Here is a 21061-nt window from a genome sequence, read left to right as displayed (position 1 = left end):
ACTGTTCTGTGAGGTGATTTTTCTGAGCCTTCTTCTCTGCCTCTCTGTGCTCCTGTTCCCAGGGCCGGTGTTGCCGGTGCAATGTCCCTTCAGGGGGTTGCTCTGTCATGGTCTTGGGTTAGGTTAGGATACTTAGGTTCAATATTCTAATTCTCTCTGCTCATCTCACAGGAGACAAAAGCAAGGACTACATATCTCTTCTTCATCTAACTTGTCACCCTTTCTCCCCCCTCTCTTTCTGGTTGCCACATGGTTTAAGATGACATCTGGCCTCACCCACTATGACATCCAGTCACCGTGTTAACATCTAATTAACCAATGTCCAGCCACCCCTTATCATCCTTTCTTTATCTCACTTTTCCAAGTAAGGGCTTTTAAAGTTTAAACTTTGTTATTAAATCATGTAATTACATTTTCTTCTTTTCTATTTTGTACTTAACATAACTCCATTATGTATGAACATTCAATCATGACCATACCACACTTAATGTTTCATTCAGTTGCAATCTCACTTAATTTAAATTTCTCATCAGGTCATTATTAGATGAACATCCTTTGTTGTCATAATCCCTTTTAATCCAGTTATATAGAAATACTTTTTTTGTTTTTTACTTTTTCTCTTTTACAGTTTTTTCTGAATTGCTAAAACACTAAATCCCATTGTAAAAACTAAACTGCCAACTATAAAAACTCTTTCATCAAATCAATCCCACAGATGCCAAAATCTTAAACACTATTCATCTGGTTAGGACACCATTTGCAACTCTGAATCTCTCATTTACCAAAACTCTAAACACATTCTCAAACACAAAACACATTTAGCAATGTGGTGCACATATACCCAGAATGGTGCACACAGGCCACAGAAGTTAAACACAACTAACACACTGTTTTCATCATGAACACACAACCAGTCAAAATTGAAAACACATGTTGCAACCTCTTCTTCTGCTTTTTGCTAGATTGAATACAGCTTCATCCACAAAGATGCATTCATGAGGTCTAACCATTGAGTCAAGCTAAAAGATTCTCTGTACACAACAAACTAATTTTAGTTCTGTAAATGAAATAGTATGATGTATACATGTGCTATGTATACTTATAATTACAGTTTTTGCCCGTTGCTTGAACACTATAAACCCATGCTTAGACTAAAGTAACACAACTTGAAGCTTGCGTCACCATACCTCAAACACATGTACCCATACCTTAAACAAAAGCGCTGCTTTGCACCCTAGTTGCAATTATGCAACACACATGGTCCTGCATACTACACTCTATTTCATACATAAGACACTTCGTTCACAAAATGAAATTTCAGGGTGCCATTTGGAAAACACATGTATCCAAAATACAAAACACATCGGGTAATTGCAACCACTCAAATACACACCTGAAGGCACTTACTTGCAAAACTGAACAACAATTAGCCAACTACAAAAAGCCCTCAGTTTAGCCAATTCAAGAACTTTGCAAGCATGGATGGAGGGAGAGCAAGAGGAGGAGGAGGTCGAAGAGGCCATGCACAGACCCATATTTCTAATGATATAAGAGCAACTTTGGTGGACCATGTCATCAACCATGGCCTGACTATGAGGGAAGCTGGGCAGAGAGTCCACCCACATCTAAGCCGCTTCACAGTGGCATCTGTAATAAGAACATTCCGACTAGAAAGCAGGTCTGTCTTCACCTCTCTAGTTTCTACTCTACTCAGATGGTTTTTATAGCACTGTTCTACAGGTATATAACCATATCAAGTGTACAGCGTATTGCAGGGTGCTAATGCTCTTTTTGCAGCCAAAGTGGTAGTTTCTGTGAAACATACCATGATTACTTATATTGAAGTACAGTGTTGTACAGTGGATGATACAATATATACAGTAAAGTACTGTAAGACAAATAAGCAAAGCGATGACAATATGTGGTTGTATTTCTCTAGAATGACTCGAAGACCTTCTGGGGCAGGACTAGAGATGGCACGATACCACTTTTTTATGTCCAATACCGATATCATAAATTTGGATATCTGCCAATACAATATGAATCCGATATAGTGTTTTTTAATCAACAAAACTGTTTTTTAAATATCTTGCTGCATTTTGTATAAGTTCATACTCAAGTTTAAAACAACAACTACACTAAAGCTATTCTGTTATACCTGTATGCAAAAAAAAATATTTCATAGTTCAGCAACACTGATCAATCTAATAAACTTAAACCTACACCATCCTCCCTATTCTGGTATTTTAAAGAGTACTTAGCATAAATATTAAGCAACCTAACTAATAGGGTTCCAACTCCCAGCAACAAAAATAAATAAATAAAAAATAGGGAACCACCCCTCACGCTCCACCTCATGATGCTTACAGTTTTTTCTGATTGCTTAAGCACATTTTTTGTAACTATTGGCTAATTTTGCAAAACTCTTCACACAAATAAGAAAACCTGTCACCCAATAATCAAAACATTGTAGTTCTCTTGCAAAAGCAAACACAGCTAGATTAACTCTTCACACCTTCGTAAAAATGGTGTTTCCGTATCAAACAGTACACACAAGCCATCATCTACTAAGCACACAATGCGCCAACTGCACACTGATGGTATGAATACAAAACACTTTTAGTTTTGCAAACTCAGTGAGTGGTTTTGCTATAAGTCTGAATAGTTTTAGAGATTGTGCTACAGGAATCACAGTTATCAGAATCAGAATCAGAATACTTTATTGATCCCTGGGGGAAATTATTTAAGGGTTAGGGTTTAAGCATTCAGAAAAAACTGTAATCGACGTAATCAACCTTAATTTGATGCAGTGTGGAAAAAAAATGCACAGAAATCAATTATTTTTCAAGAAATATTAAATAGATTCAACATCTTTCTTCAACAAAATTGCAGACTGCACAGATGGTACCTTCCCAAAGGAAAAAGTACTATAGCTTACTAGGGTATATATATTAGACTTACAGTTTTTTACAGTCGCTAACAAGCGCCTACCCATACTTCAGATACTTTTTCTAAACTCTTAACACAGACCCACACCTACAAAACACAATTGGCCAAATGGATAATATCCTTCCCAAAAATACACTTTGTTAAATATATACTAACTCCTCATTTCAAAATTAGAACACATCGTTCTCTGCACACACTAACTGTACAAAAACACTATAAATCTGACTCAAAATGAAATTAGTCTGTCAAAGAATAACACTTGTTTTCACTTCACAAGGTACATGCAGTCAATCAAAGTACACCAGGTTTCAAAATACTGGCTATTATTGACATTACAAAAACTGCATAGACTTTTATGTTTCAGTTTCACAGGTATTTGCATGCGAAACATGCAATCCACCATATTGACACCAGAAATGTCTTGGTTGGTAACTGTATGTCCACATGTACAGTAATGTTCACATTCAAAAGCATTCCAGTAAAAAGCAAACAAGTTTTTGTTTCTTTACTGTTTACCACAGGAGGTACAGTAGAAACACGGTATGATAGGACAGAGAAAGTTTTACAGTATTGCTTACAGTGAACAAAATATCCATGAAACACACAAGAGCATTCTGAACAAAAAAACAACAGCAAAAAGCCAAGATAAAAAGGGGGGGAGGGGGAGGGGGGCTAAAAAAAGGCAAAAGATTTGCATCTAATCTCTGCGATCTTCAGGGTTAGGCCACATGTTTTCATCAACATCACATCTGATGTTATCCAAGTCGATGCACCTGGGATAAAACCGCCTGGTATGTCGGATCCACCGACATATCATTGCAGAAGCAGAGGTTTTTATACTGTATCTAAGGTTTGGAATATTGTTTTTGCTATTGTGGGATGTTGTGTGTTAACATTCGTAGATACTACAAGAACAGTCCATAGTTTTGTTGGGAGGTATAACTTGTCTGTTAAGAAAATGTAAGCATTGTGGAAATGTGTTCACTGACTGCATATTGGGTGAACACGACATGAAATGTGTGAATGGTATGGCCACAACAGACCGATGCTGTGCTAATTGTGTTTAGAGTTTTGCAAATGTGACAACTGTTTGGACAAACGCTTGTTAGCGACTGTAAAAAACTGTAATAGTCACTATATACTGTAATTGACTTCTATTCATTTTACATCAAATTAAAACTTTGGGTGTCAGATAATTGTTCATTAAAAGCTCGACATTTTAAATGAGAATAAGAAAGAAAAGTATGTCTTTGTGCCCCCTTTTCCCTGTTAATGCCCTATCGGCCCCCCTGGCTAAACTTTGCTAGATCCGCCCCTGCACAGTTACAGCCGTCAGCTGTAGAAAAAGATCCTCAAGTAGAAAGTAATATTAAATAAATTCTAACAACAGCTTATCAAGCTTAAACGTGCTGCTGTTGTTTATCCACTGGTTTCCTCTTTCTGGTGCAAAGTGGGCCAAAAACAAACAAGAGAGACGGACTCGAGACAGAAAAGCCGATCAGCTGATCATTAAGCAGTTTCATGATTGAAGTAGCAGCAAGAAGAGGCAGTCGCTTGTTAAGCTTAACGCAGGAATGCTTTACAAACATTCAGAGATGGACTTACACACTTGCTTTACTTCTCTCGGGGATAACTTTGTCGGAGATGAAATGCCGGGTTGCTAGCGAAGCTCCACATGCTATCCAGACCACCGACAGGTCCCGCATGCCACAGCCGCTCTATCACGTGATGCATACTGCTCTGACGTGCTAACGTTCTGAGGCGAGTTACGGCGTGTTGCAAGTTTTGTGAGGTGCTTTCGTGATATTTAATGGATCGGATTACATTTTTTATTTTTCTCCGATATCCGATCCAGTAATTTAGGTCAGTATCGGACCGATACCGATACATAATATCGGATCGGTCCATCTCTAGGCAGGACGCCAACGCCTGTTCACACAACAGCAGGAACTTGCCGTTGTGGACCTAGTGAAGGCAGACAATGCCATCCGTCTCCACCAGCTACGAAAGCAAATACTTGCAGACAGGCGAGTGTTCAACAACATAAACCATGTGAGCATCACCACCATCAGACGCATCTTGGGAAAACTCAGCATCACCATGAAGCAGCTGTACAGAGTCCCATTTGAGAGGAACAGTGACGGGGTCAAAGGACTTCGAGCTGAATATGTACGGGTACGTGTAACTGTCCTTTACATGGACAATACAGTATTGGTGAAATCCAGTAGCAGCTGAATATGTACCATATCAGTACCACATGGATCCATCCTGAGAGCTACACAGGTACCTGTGTGATGGGTGAGGGTTCTGTATGTGTAGCACTGTAGTGCAGTAATATGTTCTCTTTGTTTTACAGAGAATCTTGGCCATGGATGGAGCTGCACAGCCTCATGAATTCATTTTCATTGATGAAACTGGATTCGACCTGTGTAAAACAAGATGACGGGTCGTAATGTAATTGGACAAAGGGCAATTGTGCACGTCCCAGGGCAGCGCGGGGGAAATATCACATTGTGTGCCGCCATAAGCCTTCGAGGGCTTCTGCATCATCATGCAAAACTAGGTCCATACAATAGCCAACATATACTCACATTTCTAGATGCTCTCCATGATATAGTTGTACAGAACAGATCAGCCCAGGTTTGTGGTGATATGGGATCATGTCAGTTTCCATCGGGCTGCTCTGGTCCAGGCCTGGTTCTCCAACCACAGCCAACTTGAAGTGGTATACTTGCACCCTTACTCACCATTTTTAAACCCTATAGAGTAATTTTTTTCGGCTTGGAGATGGCGTGTATATGACCGCCAACCACATGCCCGCATGCCTCTTCTGCAGGCAATGGAACAGGCCTGCGGCGACATTCAGGTGACAGCAATCCATGGATGGTTTCAACATGCAAGAGGATATTTTCCCCGGTGCCCAGCGGGGAATTATCTGAATTCATGGTACTGCAATGTACAATATTGAGTAGGCCTATTTGCTTTTTTGGTTGTTTGAAAATGTGTCTCCTGTCTAAGCATGGGTTTATAGTGTTCAAGCAACGGGCAAAAACTGTAATGGAAATCCTGTTTGAAAACACTGGTATGGACCTCATCAGTCCATTTTACCTATACGCACAGGGATATTGCTTTGTATTAGTTATAATGGACTGCACAACATGAAATCCCAAGGCAGCGACGCAATTTCAGGTCATCTTCAAAATCAGTATTCTGAAAGTGATACTGATTTTAGCCCATACAAGCCTTGTGCAGCTCTACTATATAACTAGTTCATGCATTTATTACTTCCAGGCTGGACGACTGCAATTCATTATTATCAGGATGTCCTAAAAACTCCCTGAAAAGCCTTCAGTTAATCCAAAATGCTGCAGCAGGAGTACTGACAAGGACTAGAAAGAGAGAGCAGATTTCTCCTGTTTTGGCTTCCCTTCATTGGCTTCCTATAAAATCCAGAATTCAAAATCCTGCTCCTCACAAACAAGGTCTTAAATAATCAGGCCCCATCTTATCTTAATGACCTTGTAGTTAGGGCTGCTCGATTATGGCAAAAATGATAATCACGATTATTTTCACTGAAATTGAGATCGCGATTATTTGACGATATTTATTTAACCCTTTAAGACCTACTATAGAACCAAGTCCGCCAGAGCTTATATTATTTTTTTTACATGTTGTAGTGCCATTTGTGGGAGCATTTCAAGTTGCTAAATAACTGTTATAGCCCATATTTTAATAATATGTATGCATTAAGTCCATAATAACTACATTAATTGCAAAAAAGTGCAATAAACTACAAAAAAATTTATATCGTTTTTGTTTTGTTACATATATTTCTACTTGGAGAAATTTAAGAGGTTTATCCCTCAAAACTTTAAATACAAAAAAGTTGCAAAAAATAGTTTACAACAACAGGAAATTTATTTTGAGTGTCTTCATAGTTTTATTTTGGAGATACACCAATTTTTATATACTGCAGGAAAAACAAAAAAAACAATCCTATGATGCAAATTTGCAAAGAAAACAGCAGGTGCATCAAAATAAACTATTTCCAGCAGTGCAATTTGAGTTCTAAGCATCCCAGAAACTATTCAGAAAAGTCAAACATGACCAGTATAGGCTTTTAAGGCCTACAAGTAAAAAACTACATTTCCGCGAAAATGACGTCACTTCCGGTTTCGGCCAGGAAATGGCGGACTTGCAACAGTTCGCGCTGACGTCTATTTCACTGTGGGAAGTGTTACGAACAGCTGATCGGATCGGCAAAGCGTGTTCCTGGAATATTATGTTTTTGTTCCTGCAAGCGCTTTTTATGCAATTTTTGCAAAGCTATATGTGGAAGGAAACCGTGACCGAGGACAAGCTGATGGCATAAGATGTAAGTACAACTCCTCCAGTTTCATATGCAAAACAAATTATTGCGCTAGCTTACGCGGTTCGGGTTCTACAGGGATTTAAAAATAGTTACACAAAACGGAGCATGCTGCTCTGACCGGATTTAAAGGGTTAACAATGACTTTAGAAAATAATATAAAATAGTGTGCAACACCACTGAAGTTTTTTTTTACCTGTCTTTTCAACCAACAGCAGTCATTCTCCTCTCCAAATAACTTCTGCTTAGCTTTCCGATCTTCCCTCGGGTCCTCTTAATCAGCGGTCTCCAACCTTTTTTGCGCCACGGACCGGTTTATGCCCGACAATATTTTCACGGACCGGCCTTTAAGGTGTCGCGGATAAATGAGGGAGGGGCTAATAATCGGCTCTGTCATTTTTAATGATCGTTGAAAGCCCAGATCGTAATCGTGATTAAAATTCGATTAATTGAGCAGCCCTACTTGTAGTACCATATCACCCTATTAGAGCACTTCGCTCTCGCTCTGCAGGCCTACTTGTTGTTCTTAGAGTATTTAAAAGTAGAATGGGAGGCAGAGCCTTCAGTTTTCAGGCCCCTCTTCTGTGGAACCAGCTTCCAGTTTGGATTCAGGAGACAGACACTATCTCTACTTTCAAGATTAGGCTTCAAACTTTCCTTTTTGCTAAAGCATATAGTTAGGGCTGGACCAGGTGACCCTGGATCCTCCCTTAGTTATGCTGCAATAGGCTGCCGGGGGATTCCCATGATGCATTGAGTTTTTCCTTTTCAGTCACCTTTCTCACTCACTATGTGTTAACAGACCTCTCTGCATTGAATCATACTTGTTATTAATCTCTGGCTCTCTTCCACAGCATGTCTTTATCCTGTCTTCCTGCTCTCATCCCAAGCCTGGTTCTGCCGGAGGGTTCTTCCTGTTAAAAGGGAGTTTTTCCTTCCCACTGTCACCAAAGTGCTTGCTCATAGGGGGTCATATGATTGTTGGGTTTTTTCTTTGAATGTTTTATTGTAGGGTCTACCTTACAATATAAAGCACCTTGAGGTGACTTTTGTTGTGATTTGGCTCTGTATAAGTAAAATTGAATTGAACTGATGTGAAAAAAAAAATTGTTTCCATTTTATTTTGCCTCGCTCACCTCAACCTCTATTACCTCAATGACCCACACCCGACTGCACATAAACGGATCTGCTGTTGAGATGGTGAACAGTGTGAAGTTCCTGGCTGTGCACATACAAGATGACCTCTGAACACCACCATCATCATGAAGAAAGCCCAACAATGCCTTCTTAGGAAACAGTCGAAGGCCAGTCTCCCTCCTCCCATCATTCTACCAGGGAACATTGAGAGTGCCTCTGCTGCTACAGCAGGACAGCAGAGAGGATCACTGAAGGCCCTCGCCCACCCATCTCCCAACTCTACGACAGACACATCATCTGACGTGCGAACAGCATAGTGAAAGACACTTTCCACCCCTCACATGCACTTCTCTCCCTCCTTCCATCTGGCAGACGGTTTCGCAGCATCAAAATCGTGACAACCAGACACTGCAAGAGCTTCTTCCCCCAAGCAGTCAGAGCCCTCAAGTCAATACCACCAAAGAACTGATATACACATACACCTTTACAAACACTTACAATACTCATCAAAAGACTCAAAAACACCAAAAATTTACACAAATCCATTACAAACTGGACCTGGGAACAGTATGCTTATTTGCATGCTTATAAACAGCATTCCGGTACACTGTATACTGTGTATACTGCTGTATTGACAATAAAGCTCTTGAATCTATTTAACCAGGAAGATCCCACTGAGATTAAAAACTTCTTTTTCAAGGGAGACCTGGCCAAAATAGGTAGCAAGTATCTCACAAATACACAAATTACACAACACAGGCAACAACAACACACGCAAAAAAAAAAAAACTTAAAAATTTTAGATTCAGTTCAATTAAAAGGGCAAGCAATCTAATTGAAACAGCTGCATGTTATGGAATTAGCCTCAAGGATTCTTAGCTTTGATTGAGAAGCATTTAATGAAATGAATTCTGTCATTTTCCAGTTGTTCTGCAGCTCGTTCCAAGCCAAATGTGCTAAATGGACAAAAGCTCTTTTGCCAAGTTCAATTCAGGCAAATGGAATGGAAAGCAACAAATAACCTTGTAGACGAAGACAATAACAACCAGCATGTTTCACTGAAAGCAGAGAAAGTATATATATCTGAAGGCAACAATCCGAGTATTGCCTTATATATAAAACTGTATAGATTAGGGGTCCTCCGACCGGCCAAAGCAGGCCCTCCTATCTGAGAATTTATGGTTAGTGATGAACTTCAAAGAAGCATGATGCACAGTTTCAACCATTCATATATAGAATATCTCCATAATTCAGGTAAAAGCAGGTTAAATATGTTGCAGCAACAAGCCACTTCTTTGTATTACAGTTTTTCTGAATTGCTAAAACACACTTCATCTCTTGGTTTCAAAACACTAAACAAACTGTAAAACTCAAGCTACACTCACAAAACAGTCAATTTGTCCTGCAAAACTAAACATTTCACCCAAAACTATTTTAACTGTACTCAAAATCAAGCACTACTGTCAAAAACCACACAAAACCAGCAAATGTGCAAACACAACTTAGCAACGATTACACACTACAGAAATAAATACAAAACACTGTGGGATAGTGGGAAAATATATTTACTTATTCGTTCATTTATTCTTCTCACATTTTAACAAAAAAAGAACTGTATCAAAAAAGATATTCTATAGATAAAGTATAAATTTTTACAGCATATTCAGATAATTTATTCTGCCTCAGCTTCACACCTCTGTCCTGGGTCAGGCCCCAGGACTTCATCACATCACGTGCTATGGTCTGCCTTGCAAGTGTAACAACCCTTTTGGGTTATAGCACCACTAGGGGGGGTTGCCCTACTATTGTAGTAGTTGTGGGAGTCTCCTAGTGGGTGTGGTGTTGTTAGCGGCAGCCATTCCATGCTGCTCATGTTCCATTCTCCGAGGAAACACCTTACTGTTGTAACGGCCTGGCGCCGGCGACTACCGATCCCCACACATGTATGTACGGACAGAGTAGAGCCGTGGAGACCTGGCTTGTATGGTTTTATGTTGCTGATAATGAATAAAGGTCTGTTGTTTAATTTAACTGCCTGGCTTCGAGTTATCCAGCTAACCTCCACACCACATGCCCGCTGGACCTGCTAGCCGCTCCTTCTTCGCCAGACTGCTGTTACACAAGGCAATGAGGAAAGAATCCTTTAGCATGCCGAATCCAGCACTAGCAAGATTCCAGTCCCATCTCACCACATGCTCCATTCATTGCTTGAAGTAAATTTTCCTGTGTGTGTGTAAGGGTTTCAGTCGTAGACTTTCTAGCTCCATGCCAAGAAAAATCCTTAATAGGGTTAAAGAAAAAAAAAAAGAGGGGGGGGAGGGGGGTGTACGGTGGAAGAAACATTGATAAAATGCTGCTCATTGTGAAACCACTCGCGTATTCTTGGTGAAAGCTCACATTGTCCCAAATGATACCATACATAGGATGCTCTTCCTGCAAAGCATCCTGTAGACTAGTGACGTGACGTTCTGTATCGAGGCTTCAAAGCTCGAGTCGAGTAATGGAGGGGGCGTTTCCGAGATGCGCGATACGCGTATCGAGGCTTGCTTCATTTATAGGTGGAGCTGAAAATGATGACGTCCGAAGCCTCGCTGCCCGGCTATACCACATGACTGGTTCAGGAAGTAGTTCGAACTTTGGCGCGAGCTATGACAGCGATATAAACCCCTCAGACTTCATTCAAAATGTGGGTGGACCCAAGGTTCAGAAAACCCGTTTCTCAGCCCTGCAAGAGCTACCGAAGCAGAAAAAAGACTGAAAGCAGAAGGTGCCTCCAATACTTCCTCTTCCTCCGCACCACCACCACAGCCATCAACGTCACAAACTGTTGAGGCTGTTTCCCACGTTACTACTGTTATTGCATTTGAGTTGCATTTATATAAACTGATTGTTGGGTTTTCCTCTGTATCTATTATTGTACGATCTACTGTACAATATCAAGCGCCTTCAGGCGACTGTTGTGATTTGGCGCTATATAAATAACATTGAATTAAAAATTGAGTTGTTAGTATCACATAAAACTCTCCTTATTGTTTAGTTAACAACCTGTGGCGTCGCCTGGATGAAAGTGTCAGGCAGACACAGACACAAAATGTGACAGCAAACGCAAATATTGAGGTCCAACGGTACATGATGGAGCCAAATATTGGAAGGCTGGAGGACCCCCTTAAATACTGGGAGAGACTGTGAGCGAGTGTTTTCAAAAGCTGGGGAAATATTGTTCAAAAAAAGAAATCGCCTACGACCTGCCACAGTGGAGAAACTGTTGTTTTTAAATAAAAACCAATGATGTGTCCCCTAAACACTAATCACTGTCCATATCTCAACCACACCTCACCTCACAGTAAATGATCATTTCCATTTTAAGCATTTCCAAATAATCATTTTTAATACTGCCAGTATAAATATACACAGTATACTGCCATCACTACAATATAGATGTTTTACACACTCCTTTTGTTGTTGACATTTACAGGCTGTGTGCAAAAGGCCACACTCTTCAAATTCATGCCAACTAATATTTTTATGTCCAGTAGGTGTCCTGCTAGAGCAAATGAAGCTTCAAGACACTTTGCGCTGGGGTGAACCAATTGGATGAAAAGCTTCAGTGCTTCATGGAGCTTCATCTGCCCATCACAACACACAGCTCACTAGCTGCAAACACCAGACACTCAGCTCACTAGCTGCAACTACTCACATGGCTCTCTGGCACCAGAGCTCACCTTTCTCTGGGCTTAAATACCTTTAATTGCTGATGGAAAGCAGCTGTACAAAAAAAGGTGGCACCTAAGGCAGGAGAGCTGGTATGACACGCCCACACAGGCAACTTCAGGAGGAGGCCCTGCTAGGGCCGTAACAATTGGTCTATAATTAGTAAAAACTGCTGGGTCATCCCCTTTTTAATAGAGGGACAACAAAATCTGATTTCCATACTGAGGGAATTTCTTCCATTGTCATGGTCCCTGTTTCTGCTCAGCCGGCCCCACAAGGCTACATGTATTTTTGTTTTGCTCTCACTCTCTTTCCTTCGCCGCTCTGCCTGGGTGGAGCTCACATCCATAACCAGTTTGAGGGTGAAAATAGTTGAGAAAGGCTCTGCCACAAAATCAGCTGGGAGTTTCAAAAAGTAAGAATCTATTAAATCGGGTCCTGAAGGTTTTCTATGATCTAATACTTTAAGAGCTTCATAGACTTCCTGTACAAAGAAAGGAACAAAGTTAAATGGCTGACCAATGCACACCGGAAGGTTTGTGCAGGATTTTACAGAGACTGGATTCAGAGAGTCAAAGAGTCAGAAGATATAAAGTGCTTGTTAAAGCAATTCATAATCTCCTTCCTATCATAAACAGGAACTGAATCCTTAAAAAAAAATTGGTGAGCTTTTCCTACCTGAAAGAGACTTAATATTTTCCAGAACTTCTGTGGATTATTTAGGTTCTCAGACAGACAATAATAATATTCTGATTTAGATTTCTTAATAGAGGAAGTACATTTGTTTCTTAGTCATCTGAAAATAAGCCAATCATTGGGCTTTGGCCCAAGCCAGGTTACGTTGGATGTCGGCCAGCTCTGGGGAGAACCTGGGACTTTTTATGACCTTTTATCCTAAATCTCCCTAATGGGGCATGTTTACTCACAATTAGCATAAAACCATCCATAAAAACTGTCCTACATCAGGGATCAATCCTATTTTCTTCCAATCATAGTTTGACAAATCATGATAAAATGCTTGTTCATTAAACTGTTTAACAGTCCTTTTAAAAATAATACCTGAGTGACCTTAGAGGCACCTTAGTGTTTCAAATAACAGCAACAACACAGTGGTCGCTTAAGTCATGGCAAAAGACACCCAAGGATGAAAATTTATGAGGAACATTTGTCAGAAGCTGGTCAATCAAGGTAGACTTTTCAGGGGGTTTTTGGCTGTCTTCACAGTATTCTAATTTTTTGAATTAGAATACTGTTTTCGTGGGTTTTATGAGCTGGAAGCCCACATTATATACAAATAAACAACTAAGTACTTGAAATCGTTTAAGTTGTGGGCCCTGAATCTATAATCAATGAAAGTTTAATGTTTTGAAAGGAATTGTGGAAATAAATAAACTTTTCCATGATATTCTAATTTCTTGGACAGGGTCTATAGTTTAGTCTGGAAAGGAAAAGCTTTAAAGAATGCAGAGCCTCTGTAAAGGCAGAACGAGGTCTATAGCAACAAACAGCTGTTAGATAAAGACCCTTTGCAATATTCAGAGCCAGAAATTCCATTTGCTTGCTAATGTATTCTGATAGAACTATTGTGGCATCAAATTTCAACTTAACATAAGCAGCAACACCACCACCTTTCTTAAGCCTATCTGTACGATAGATACTGTATCCAGCTATGCTAATATGTTCATCAGATATATATTTAGACAACCAAGTTTCAGAAATTAAAACAATATCCCCATCTGTTGATCAAACCCAAATCTTCACCATATCCATCTTGGGTAACAAACTGCGCACATTAAGATGAACAATCTTCAGCCCAGATGAGGATTTAAATTCAGATGGTGTCTGAGTACATTGCAGCTCAGGGCCCAGGTTAGGTTGCACATTACCAGATAAGAGCAGTAGTAAGACAGTCGGGAGTCTCTGCTTTGCAACATTACCTACTGAATTTGACTTGTGAAATGTTGAAACTAAGTAGAATAACTTGCAAGGTAATAATTCAAAACAAGACGGTTTTGAAGTTGAGCTAAATCTTTGTGTAGATCAAATGATAAATGCACGGCCTGTTCCAAATACATTGGTGATTGTACAGGATGTACAGCAGCGGTGATACATGTGGACCTGAGGACCTTCTCTTCTCTAAGAAGAGTCATATACAGATCCAATATTGGATTTTAAAAAATGAGGATATTACAAGTAAGCTTTAAATTTCTATATTTACAAATGTCACTGAGCAGTCCTTCAATTCAAATATAATCTGTCATCTTCCTCAACTACAGCAGCTATACCTTTAGCTAGCAGAGACAAACTGAGTGTAGTTTGACAAACTACACTTAGATTGTGTTTGTTTGCAGATATTTGTTTATCCAATCAAAAAGTTACATTTGAAATTACCTGCCACTTAAAAAATGCTACTTCCTTGTTGTTGTGATGCTGGTGGAAAAGCAATGACAACATACAGACATCTGCATGAAAAATGCAATTCCAGACTGTTCCGGCCCACTTTAACCCCTGAGTTGAAGAGGGACATTAATTAAAAAATTTTGCCTCTTTCACCTCTTCCTATGCAATAAGCACCAATGATGGATACACTGATAGGATTAACTTTCATAGATTTTCTTGTTCCCTCCAATTGGTGCTGAAATCGGTTTGAAGTTTGAAGGCGCACACTAATGTAAGGCAAATACCTCTGCAATGAAACTTAAAACAACAAGCCTGTTTTTGAAAATGTGAGGAGTAGAAAGTGTAGATATTTGTGTAAGAAATGTCAGGAAGGATCGCTTAGAACAGTGGTTCTTAACCTGGGTTCGATCGAACCCTAGGGGTTCGGTGAGTCGGTCTCAGGGGTTCGGCAGAGCCTCCGCCATGACATGCATGGCTCATTTTGTGCACCAGTAAAAAAAATCACATTTTATTTTTAACTAAAGAGGGGTTCATATGAAGCTGGTGGGGTTCGGTACCTCCAACAAGGTTAAGAACCACTGGCTTAGAATAAAGGCCATGAGAACAATAGAAAAGATGTGAATGCCACTAAAATTGAAGCAGTGTCCCCCAAAGGATGCCACCAAGGACCAGTCCAACAACAGATAGAGCTCAACACACTCAGCATTTTTCAGTTGTCTAGCTCACCAACTTCTGGTGGAAATATCCTTGTTTATACACTAAACAGGAACTATCTGTGTTTGCAGTTCTAAGGGTCTTTATGTCTGCTTTCTGACTGTTTTATCAAAACTTACTGGTGTAAACAAGGTTCATGCTCAGAGGTATGTTCTCACCAAATGCCTTTTACTACGAGTACAGACCACTGAGGTTATGTCAGTAAGATTTAAACTCTCAAGCTCTTCATTTTTCATTTTTTAAATAAGCAGTGTTGCCACTTTTCAGCTGCACTTTGACTAAATTTGTCTTGAAGTGTGTGATTTTATGCAGTTATTTAAATATTTATTGCAAATCCACTTTTCACCATTCCTACCAGCATCTGGAATAAACACTTTTGTCTCCAGTGTGTCTGTGGACATAGTCAGAATGTTGCTAAAAGCCTGTATTATCAACATGCAACACAAGGGGTATGTCTACCTCCATTCTATTATGCACTACCAGCTCTGGCACTACCCACATAGCTTTATCACAAATAAATTGGTATTACCTTGTAAATGTAAATGCAGATTGGGAAAAAAATTGCAGACAGGAGATGTCACAGAGATTGGAGCAGATTTTCCTGCATTAAATTGTTCGTATCACCATGTTGTTAAAGAAGAAGAATATTGATGCCAAGAGGCACCTCACACAACAGATAGGAAGAAAATCAATGCTCTTACTTTTTCCTCCTCTCTCTCTCCTCTCTCTCTGTCACTCTTGTTTATCTTTCCTCGATTTGGATTTAATGCACTCAGTTGTTTTTAAAAACTGTCTTGCTACTTTCTAATGCAATTTAGCTTAGCAATCGTCATTTCAGCACCAGTGTAAAGATAAAAAAAAAGGATTTGCTGCGATTTAATGTTCAATCAAAAAGAGATATGTGGTTTGGGCTTGTGGAACTGGTTCCATGTTTCTGGTAAACTGGTGAGGAAAATGTCGGCCTAATATGTGAAGGGATTCACTTAAGACTGTCGGGCTAAGCAACTGATTTCTGCTTTCAGGTAACCAGCCTTGATTGAAGCAACAGATGGTATCATTTATCTCGTAGATGACACAAGTGCAACATGGATTTCAATCACAGCTTTGAAGCTAGGTTTGGGTCAATCCTGTTCATTGCTCCCCTACCTTCTGCTGCCTCCTGGCCATATCAGTCGGTTGTTTCGCGTTAAATGGATATGCGATGCAGCGCATCACAAACACATACAGCTGGAGTCTCTTTTTCCTCTCTTCCTCATCTCGCTGCATCTTTTCCAGGTCCTCCTTTTCCTTGTCGCTGCCAACCGACGGGCTCGGGCTTGACGGTCGACCACGGCCGCTCCCGCCACCCCGTGACTGGAGCCCTCCGTTGGCTTGGCCGTCGGCGGCTCGGCCCGGTGACAATCGGGCTCCCCCGATGTTCTTCGGGGCCGCCACTTCTTTGTGCTCCACCTGCAGTATCTCTTCCCCTTCCTCCTCGCTTGAAGACGGGTCCAACATGCTGCGGTAGCTTAGATGAAGACTCTACCTGTTGCAATTGAAAAACTGCGAGAGCAGAAAACAGAAAGACGCCTTGAATGTACTAAAGCTGACCGATGAGCCCTCAGATTGTTCTTTGTCAAGAAAAAAACTGCTGCCACAGTTCCAAGCTCATCGCAAAAAAAAAAAATAAAGTGTTATAAACACAAAGTAGCCCTGTGGTTTCGAAGCCTTTCAACTCTCACAGTCAGTGGAACATAGGAGGAATTAATGACGGGAGCAAATCTAAAGGGGAGGTGTCGCAGAGAGGTAACGCTGATGCGTTGGTGCGCTGCTGCTCGGAGAAAGAGGCAGGGCTCGGAGCTGACCATAGTACTGAAACATGATACCAGCTGCTCTGGGATCAGTTTAATCAAGCTGCGAGCACAACAGATAAAGGGCCACCTCCAGAAAAGCCGAAAGAGGACAGCGCTAGACCGGAATCAAAACAGCTTTCTTTAAAAAAAAAAAAAAAAAAAAAGCTTTATTACTGGTTTAAAACAATCCAACAACAAGATCGTAAGCCTGCTTCATGTCCTCCTCGTGTCTGCGTAGGTTCCATCCAGGCACTCTGGCAGTCATGTATAGAGTTAGGTTAACTGGCGAGTCCAAACTGACCACAGGTGAGAATGCGAGGGTTATCCGCTTATCCGTTTCTGTGTATTTGCACTGTGACAGATTCGTCATCTATCCAAGGTGTACTCCGCCACGCGCCCAATAACAATGCGTCTGTTTATTTATATATACACAACGCACTATGTAATTTACGTTCTTCTTGTTACTAGTATTCTTGTTCTGTGTTTTGGTTTGTTTGTTTTGTCTTGTCTTATTTAGCTTTTCCTGTTCTTTCTGTCTTATCTGCTCAAATTTGGGGTTGTTTAAAATGCCTGTTTTGGAAGGATAACACGTTTTTGTTTAATACAACATGATATTTCAGCTGTGTTAATATGATGAGTAAGTCTGTTAGCATTTTAGCTTTTCTGACTGTTCTTTTCCCACTTGTTTTGCATTTGGTTGGCTCTTCTACTGGTAGCATGGGGCTATAACTGAACCCTACACTGGCTATAACAGGACTCTACAGTGGTGGCACAGATGGTCCAAGTCACACATTGATGGCACAATAAAGAAGGTTTGCTGTGTCTCCCAGCACAGTCTCAAGAGCATGGAGGAAAGTCCAGGAGCCAATGTCTCTAGGAGAGCTACAGGGGGCTGTAGAAGGACCTTAAACCACGAGGAGGACCAGTTTCTGCTCCTTTGTGCAAGGAGAAACGGGATGCACACTGCCAGAGCCCTACAAAACTTGTTAATTAGACAAAAGTCTAATAAACAGGTTGACCAGTGGCAGGCTCAGCCAGCACATTTAAGAAGCATTTATGAGAAATCACTTGGTTCACTGAATGTAATACATTTATCCAGGTGTTTTCCTACAACTCCATCTTGATTTTTTGTGTTTATATTTTTAAAGACAGACAGTGTGGAGTCCATGTACTCTAAAAACAGATTATATATGAATATACAGAAGATTTCTGGTTTCCATTTTGTAGCCTTTGACTTTAAGAGGACTTCTATCGCACGCAGGCAAACAGTCCACTTGAAGACCAAAATCACATCAAAACAACATTTATTTTATAACAGTAATTTGGCCTTTAATTAGCTCATACTATATAGTCAGGTTTTTTTTCTTTTTTTGGGGGGGGGGGGGTGATTAGCATTCAAATCTCTCAGTTAATATAGAAGAAAGATTTACCACAAAGCAAGAAAGTATGAGATGAGTCTAATCAAAAAGGTATTGGCTGAAGCACATGCCACATCATTTAGCAAGCAGCTCATTTACACAGGGTTTGAAGCAAAGGAGCAAAATAAAACAATAAAAACACAAACACTTCCATCTTAGATAAGTAAATACATTAAATTTCATAAGAACAGTCCAAGAAAAACAACCAAGAGTTTCAGTATTGTCATTTTAACTCTTCTTCATTCTTGATTTATATATTTTTCTAATGCTCCAGTTTTTAACATTTTTAAACGAGGAAAATGAGCTACATCTTTTTAAATTACTGTCATAACTATTCAACAAGTTAATATCTCTGCTTTTTGTTTGTTTTTATCTTGTTTTCTTTTTTAAATCTGTTCCCCTCAAATCATATCGACTCTCTCTGACTTCAAACTGCTTCTGAGCACTGCAGCAAATCATTGTGTGGATGCCTCAAAGGGCATCCACACTATTGAGTTCCTGTTTCTCTTTATACTTTATTATTGTGTGGATGCTTTAAGCATCCACACTATTGAGTTCCTGTTTCTCTTTATTGTGTGGATGCTTTAAGCATCCACACTATTGAGTTCCTTCTTGGTGTTTCCGTACACTTTTCGCCGTGGATCTACTTCCACAATTTTTTTTGCTATTTTCACCGTTCAAATTTTAAACTATTCTGCTATTTCTGCTAATGACGGCTATGTCTTTTGGTATTTTTCACTATTATACTTTTTAAAATATTAAGCTTTTTTCATTTAATTTGAAATGAATGGGAAACTTCTGCAATTCTGCTAAAATTTGCTTGTTTTTGAAACTTAACTACTTCCTCATATTTTCACATAGAGCAACCATTCAAACTTTAAAATGTTCTCAAATTATTGGGCTATTCAGGTATAAATCAGCTTTTTCAAATCTTTTACTGTTTTACTTTTATGCCTCTTAAAGTTTTGAGTTGCAAAATTGTGATTTTTCACAAAATACATGCGTTGTTATGGTTGCTATGGTTGCTTTCTTCACTACCAGACACACTGGACCCACTACAGTTCGCTTACCGTCCAAATCGTTCCACAGACGATGCCATCTCTCATCTCCTCCACACATCACTCACTCACTTGGACACTAGAAGGGGGAATTATGTTAAAATGCTCTTCATAGACTACAGCTCTGCATTTAATACCATAATTCCCTCCACACTCACCACCAAGCTGGAGCATCTGGGACTCAGCTCATCTATGTGTCAGTGGATCTCCAACTTCCTAACTGGCAGACCACAGGCAGTAAGGATGGGCGGACATGTCTCAGCCTCCACCACTCTCAGCACTGGAGCCCCCCAGGGGTGTGTCCTGAGCCCCCTGCTGTACTCTTTGTACACATATGACTGTGTGGCCATTACCAGCTCCACCACCATCATCAAGTTTGCTGACGACACCGTCGTGGTGGGCCTGATCTCTGATAACAACGAGACGGCCTACCTGAAGGAGATTAGGAATCTGGAGAACTGGTGCCAGAGGAACAACCTCCTTCTAAACGTCAGTAAGACAAAGGAGCTGATAGTGGACTTCAGCACTAAGCAGGAGAGGAACTACCAGACCCCCGTCATCAACGAGTGCCCAGTGGAGAGAGTGGACAGCTTCAAATACCTCGGAGTTCACATCACGCAGGACCTGTCATGGTCCTGTCACATCAACACCGTGGTGAAGAAGGCCCGTCAGCGTCTCTACCACCTCAGACGCTTGAGAGACTTCCAACTGCCCTCCAAGGTGCTCAGGAACTTTTACTCGTGCACCATAGAGAGCATCCTGACGGGAAACATCTTAACCTGGTTCGGGAACAGCACCATGCAGGACAGACGAGCTCTACAGAGGGTTGTGCGATCAGCTGAGCGCACCATCCGCTCCGAGCTCCCTGACCTGCACTCAATCTACAGCAGGCGGTGCTGGACCAAGGCCAGGAAGATCGTGAAGGACCTCAGCCATCCCAACAACAGACTGTTCTCTCTGCTGAGGTCAGGAAAGCGATTCCGCTCCCTGAAGACCAACACAGAGAGACTGAGGAGGAGCTTCTTCCCACAGGCGATACGGTCTCTCAATCACACCACCACACAGTCCTGACCCACACATACAGTTCTTACACACACACTGGAATTTCTGGACATTGTTTTCACTTCATTACTTAAATCACGCTGCTGTTATTGTGTATATATTTATTTATATTTCTTCATACATTCTTATATAGTTCTATATTGTGTATTTTGTTGTACAGTTATTTTATTTTCAACTTTAATTTATATATTTTATCTTATTCTCCCAGTTAAATTTACCCTTCATTCTAATTTGTGTTGTACAGTTATTTCATTTTTAACCTTAATTTATATTTTATTCCTTCCTAGTTAAATTTACCCTTTTTAATTTTTCATATTTATTTCCTATCTTATTCATAGCCTTTTCCTTTTTTGTTTTCTTTAGGTCACGAGCAGTTGTCCAAGCATTTCACTATATATCGTACTGTGTATG

General features: G+C 40.3%; 1 protein-coding gene across 3 annotated transcripts in view; it reads right to left on the bottom strand.

The window, feature by feature from the left end:
* Nucleotides 1-17783, bottom strand: part of LOC113023063 (calcium-dependent secretion activator 1) — a 359245-nt gene extending 341462 nt beyond the window's left edge. The window contains exon 1 of one of the 3 annotated variants that reach the window (XM_080301445.1): nucleotides 16427-17783. In XM_080301445.1, the coding sequence (XP_080157571.1) occupies nucleotides 16427-16777 (351 nt within the window). In that variant the 5' untranslated portion in view covers nucleotides 16778-17783. The remainder of the gene's footprint in view (nucleotides 1-16426) is intronic. The other 2 variants (XM_080301446.1, XM_026169137.2) reach the window with 2 other exon arrangements.
* Nucleotides 17784-21061: the final 3278 nt, after the last annotated feature.

This window comes from Astatotilapia calliptera, chromosome 5 (assembly GCF_964374335.1).
Source record: "Astatotilapia calliptera chromosome 5, fAstCal68.1, whole genome shotgun sequence".
NCBI lineage: Eukaryota > Metazoa > Chordata > Actinopteri > Cichliformes > Cichlidae > Astatotilapia > Astatotilapia calliptera.
Note: the sequence above shows the minus strand (reverse complement) of the source record. Positions and strands in the feature narration are given on the sequence as shown.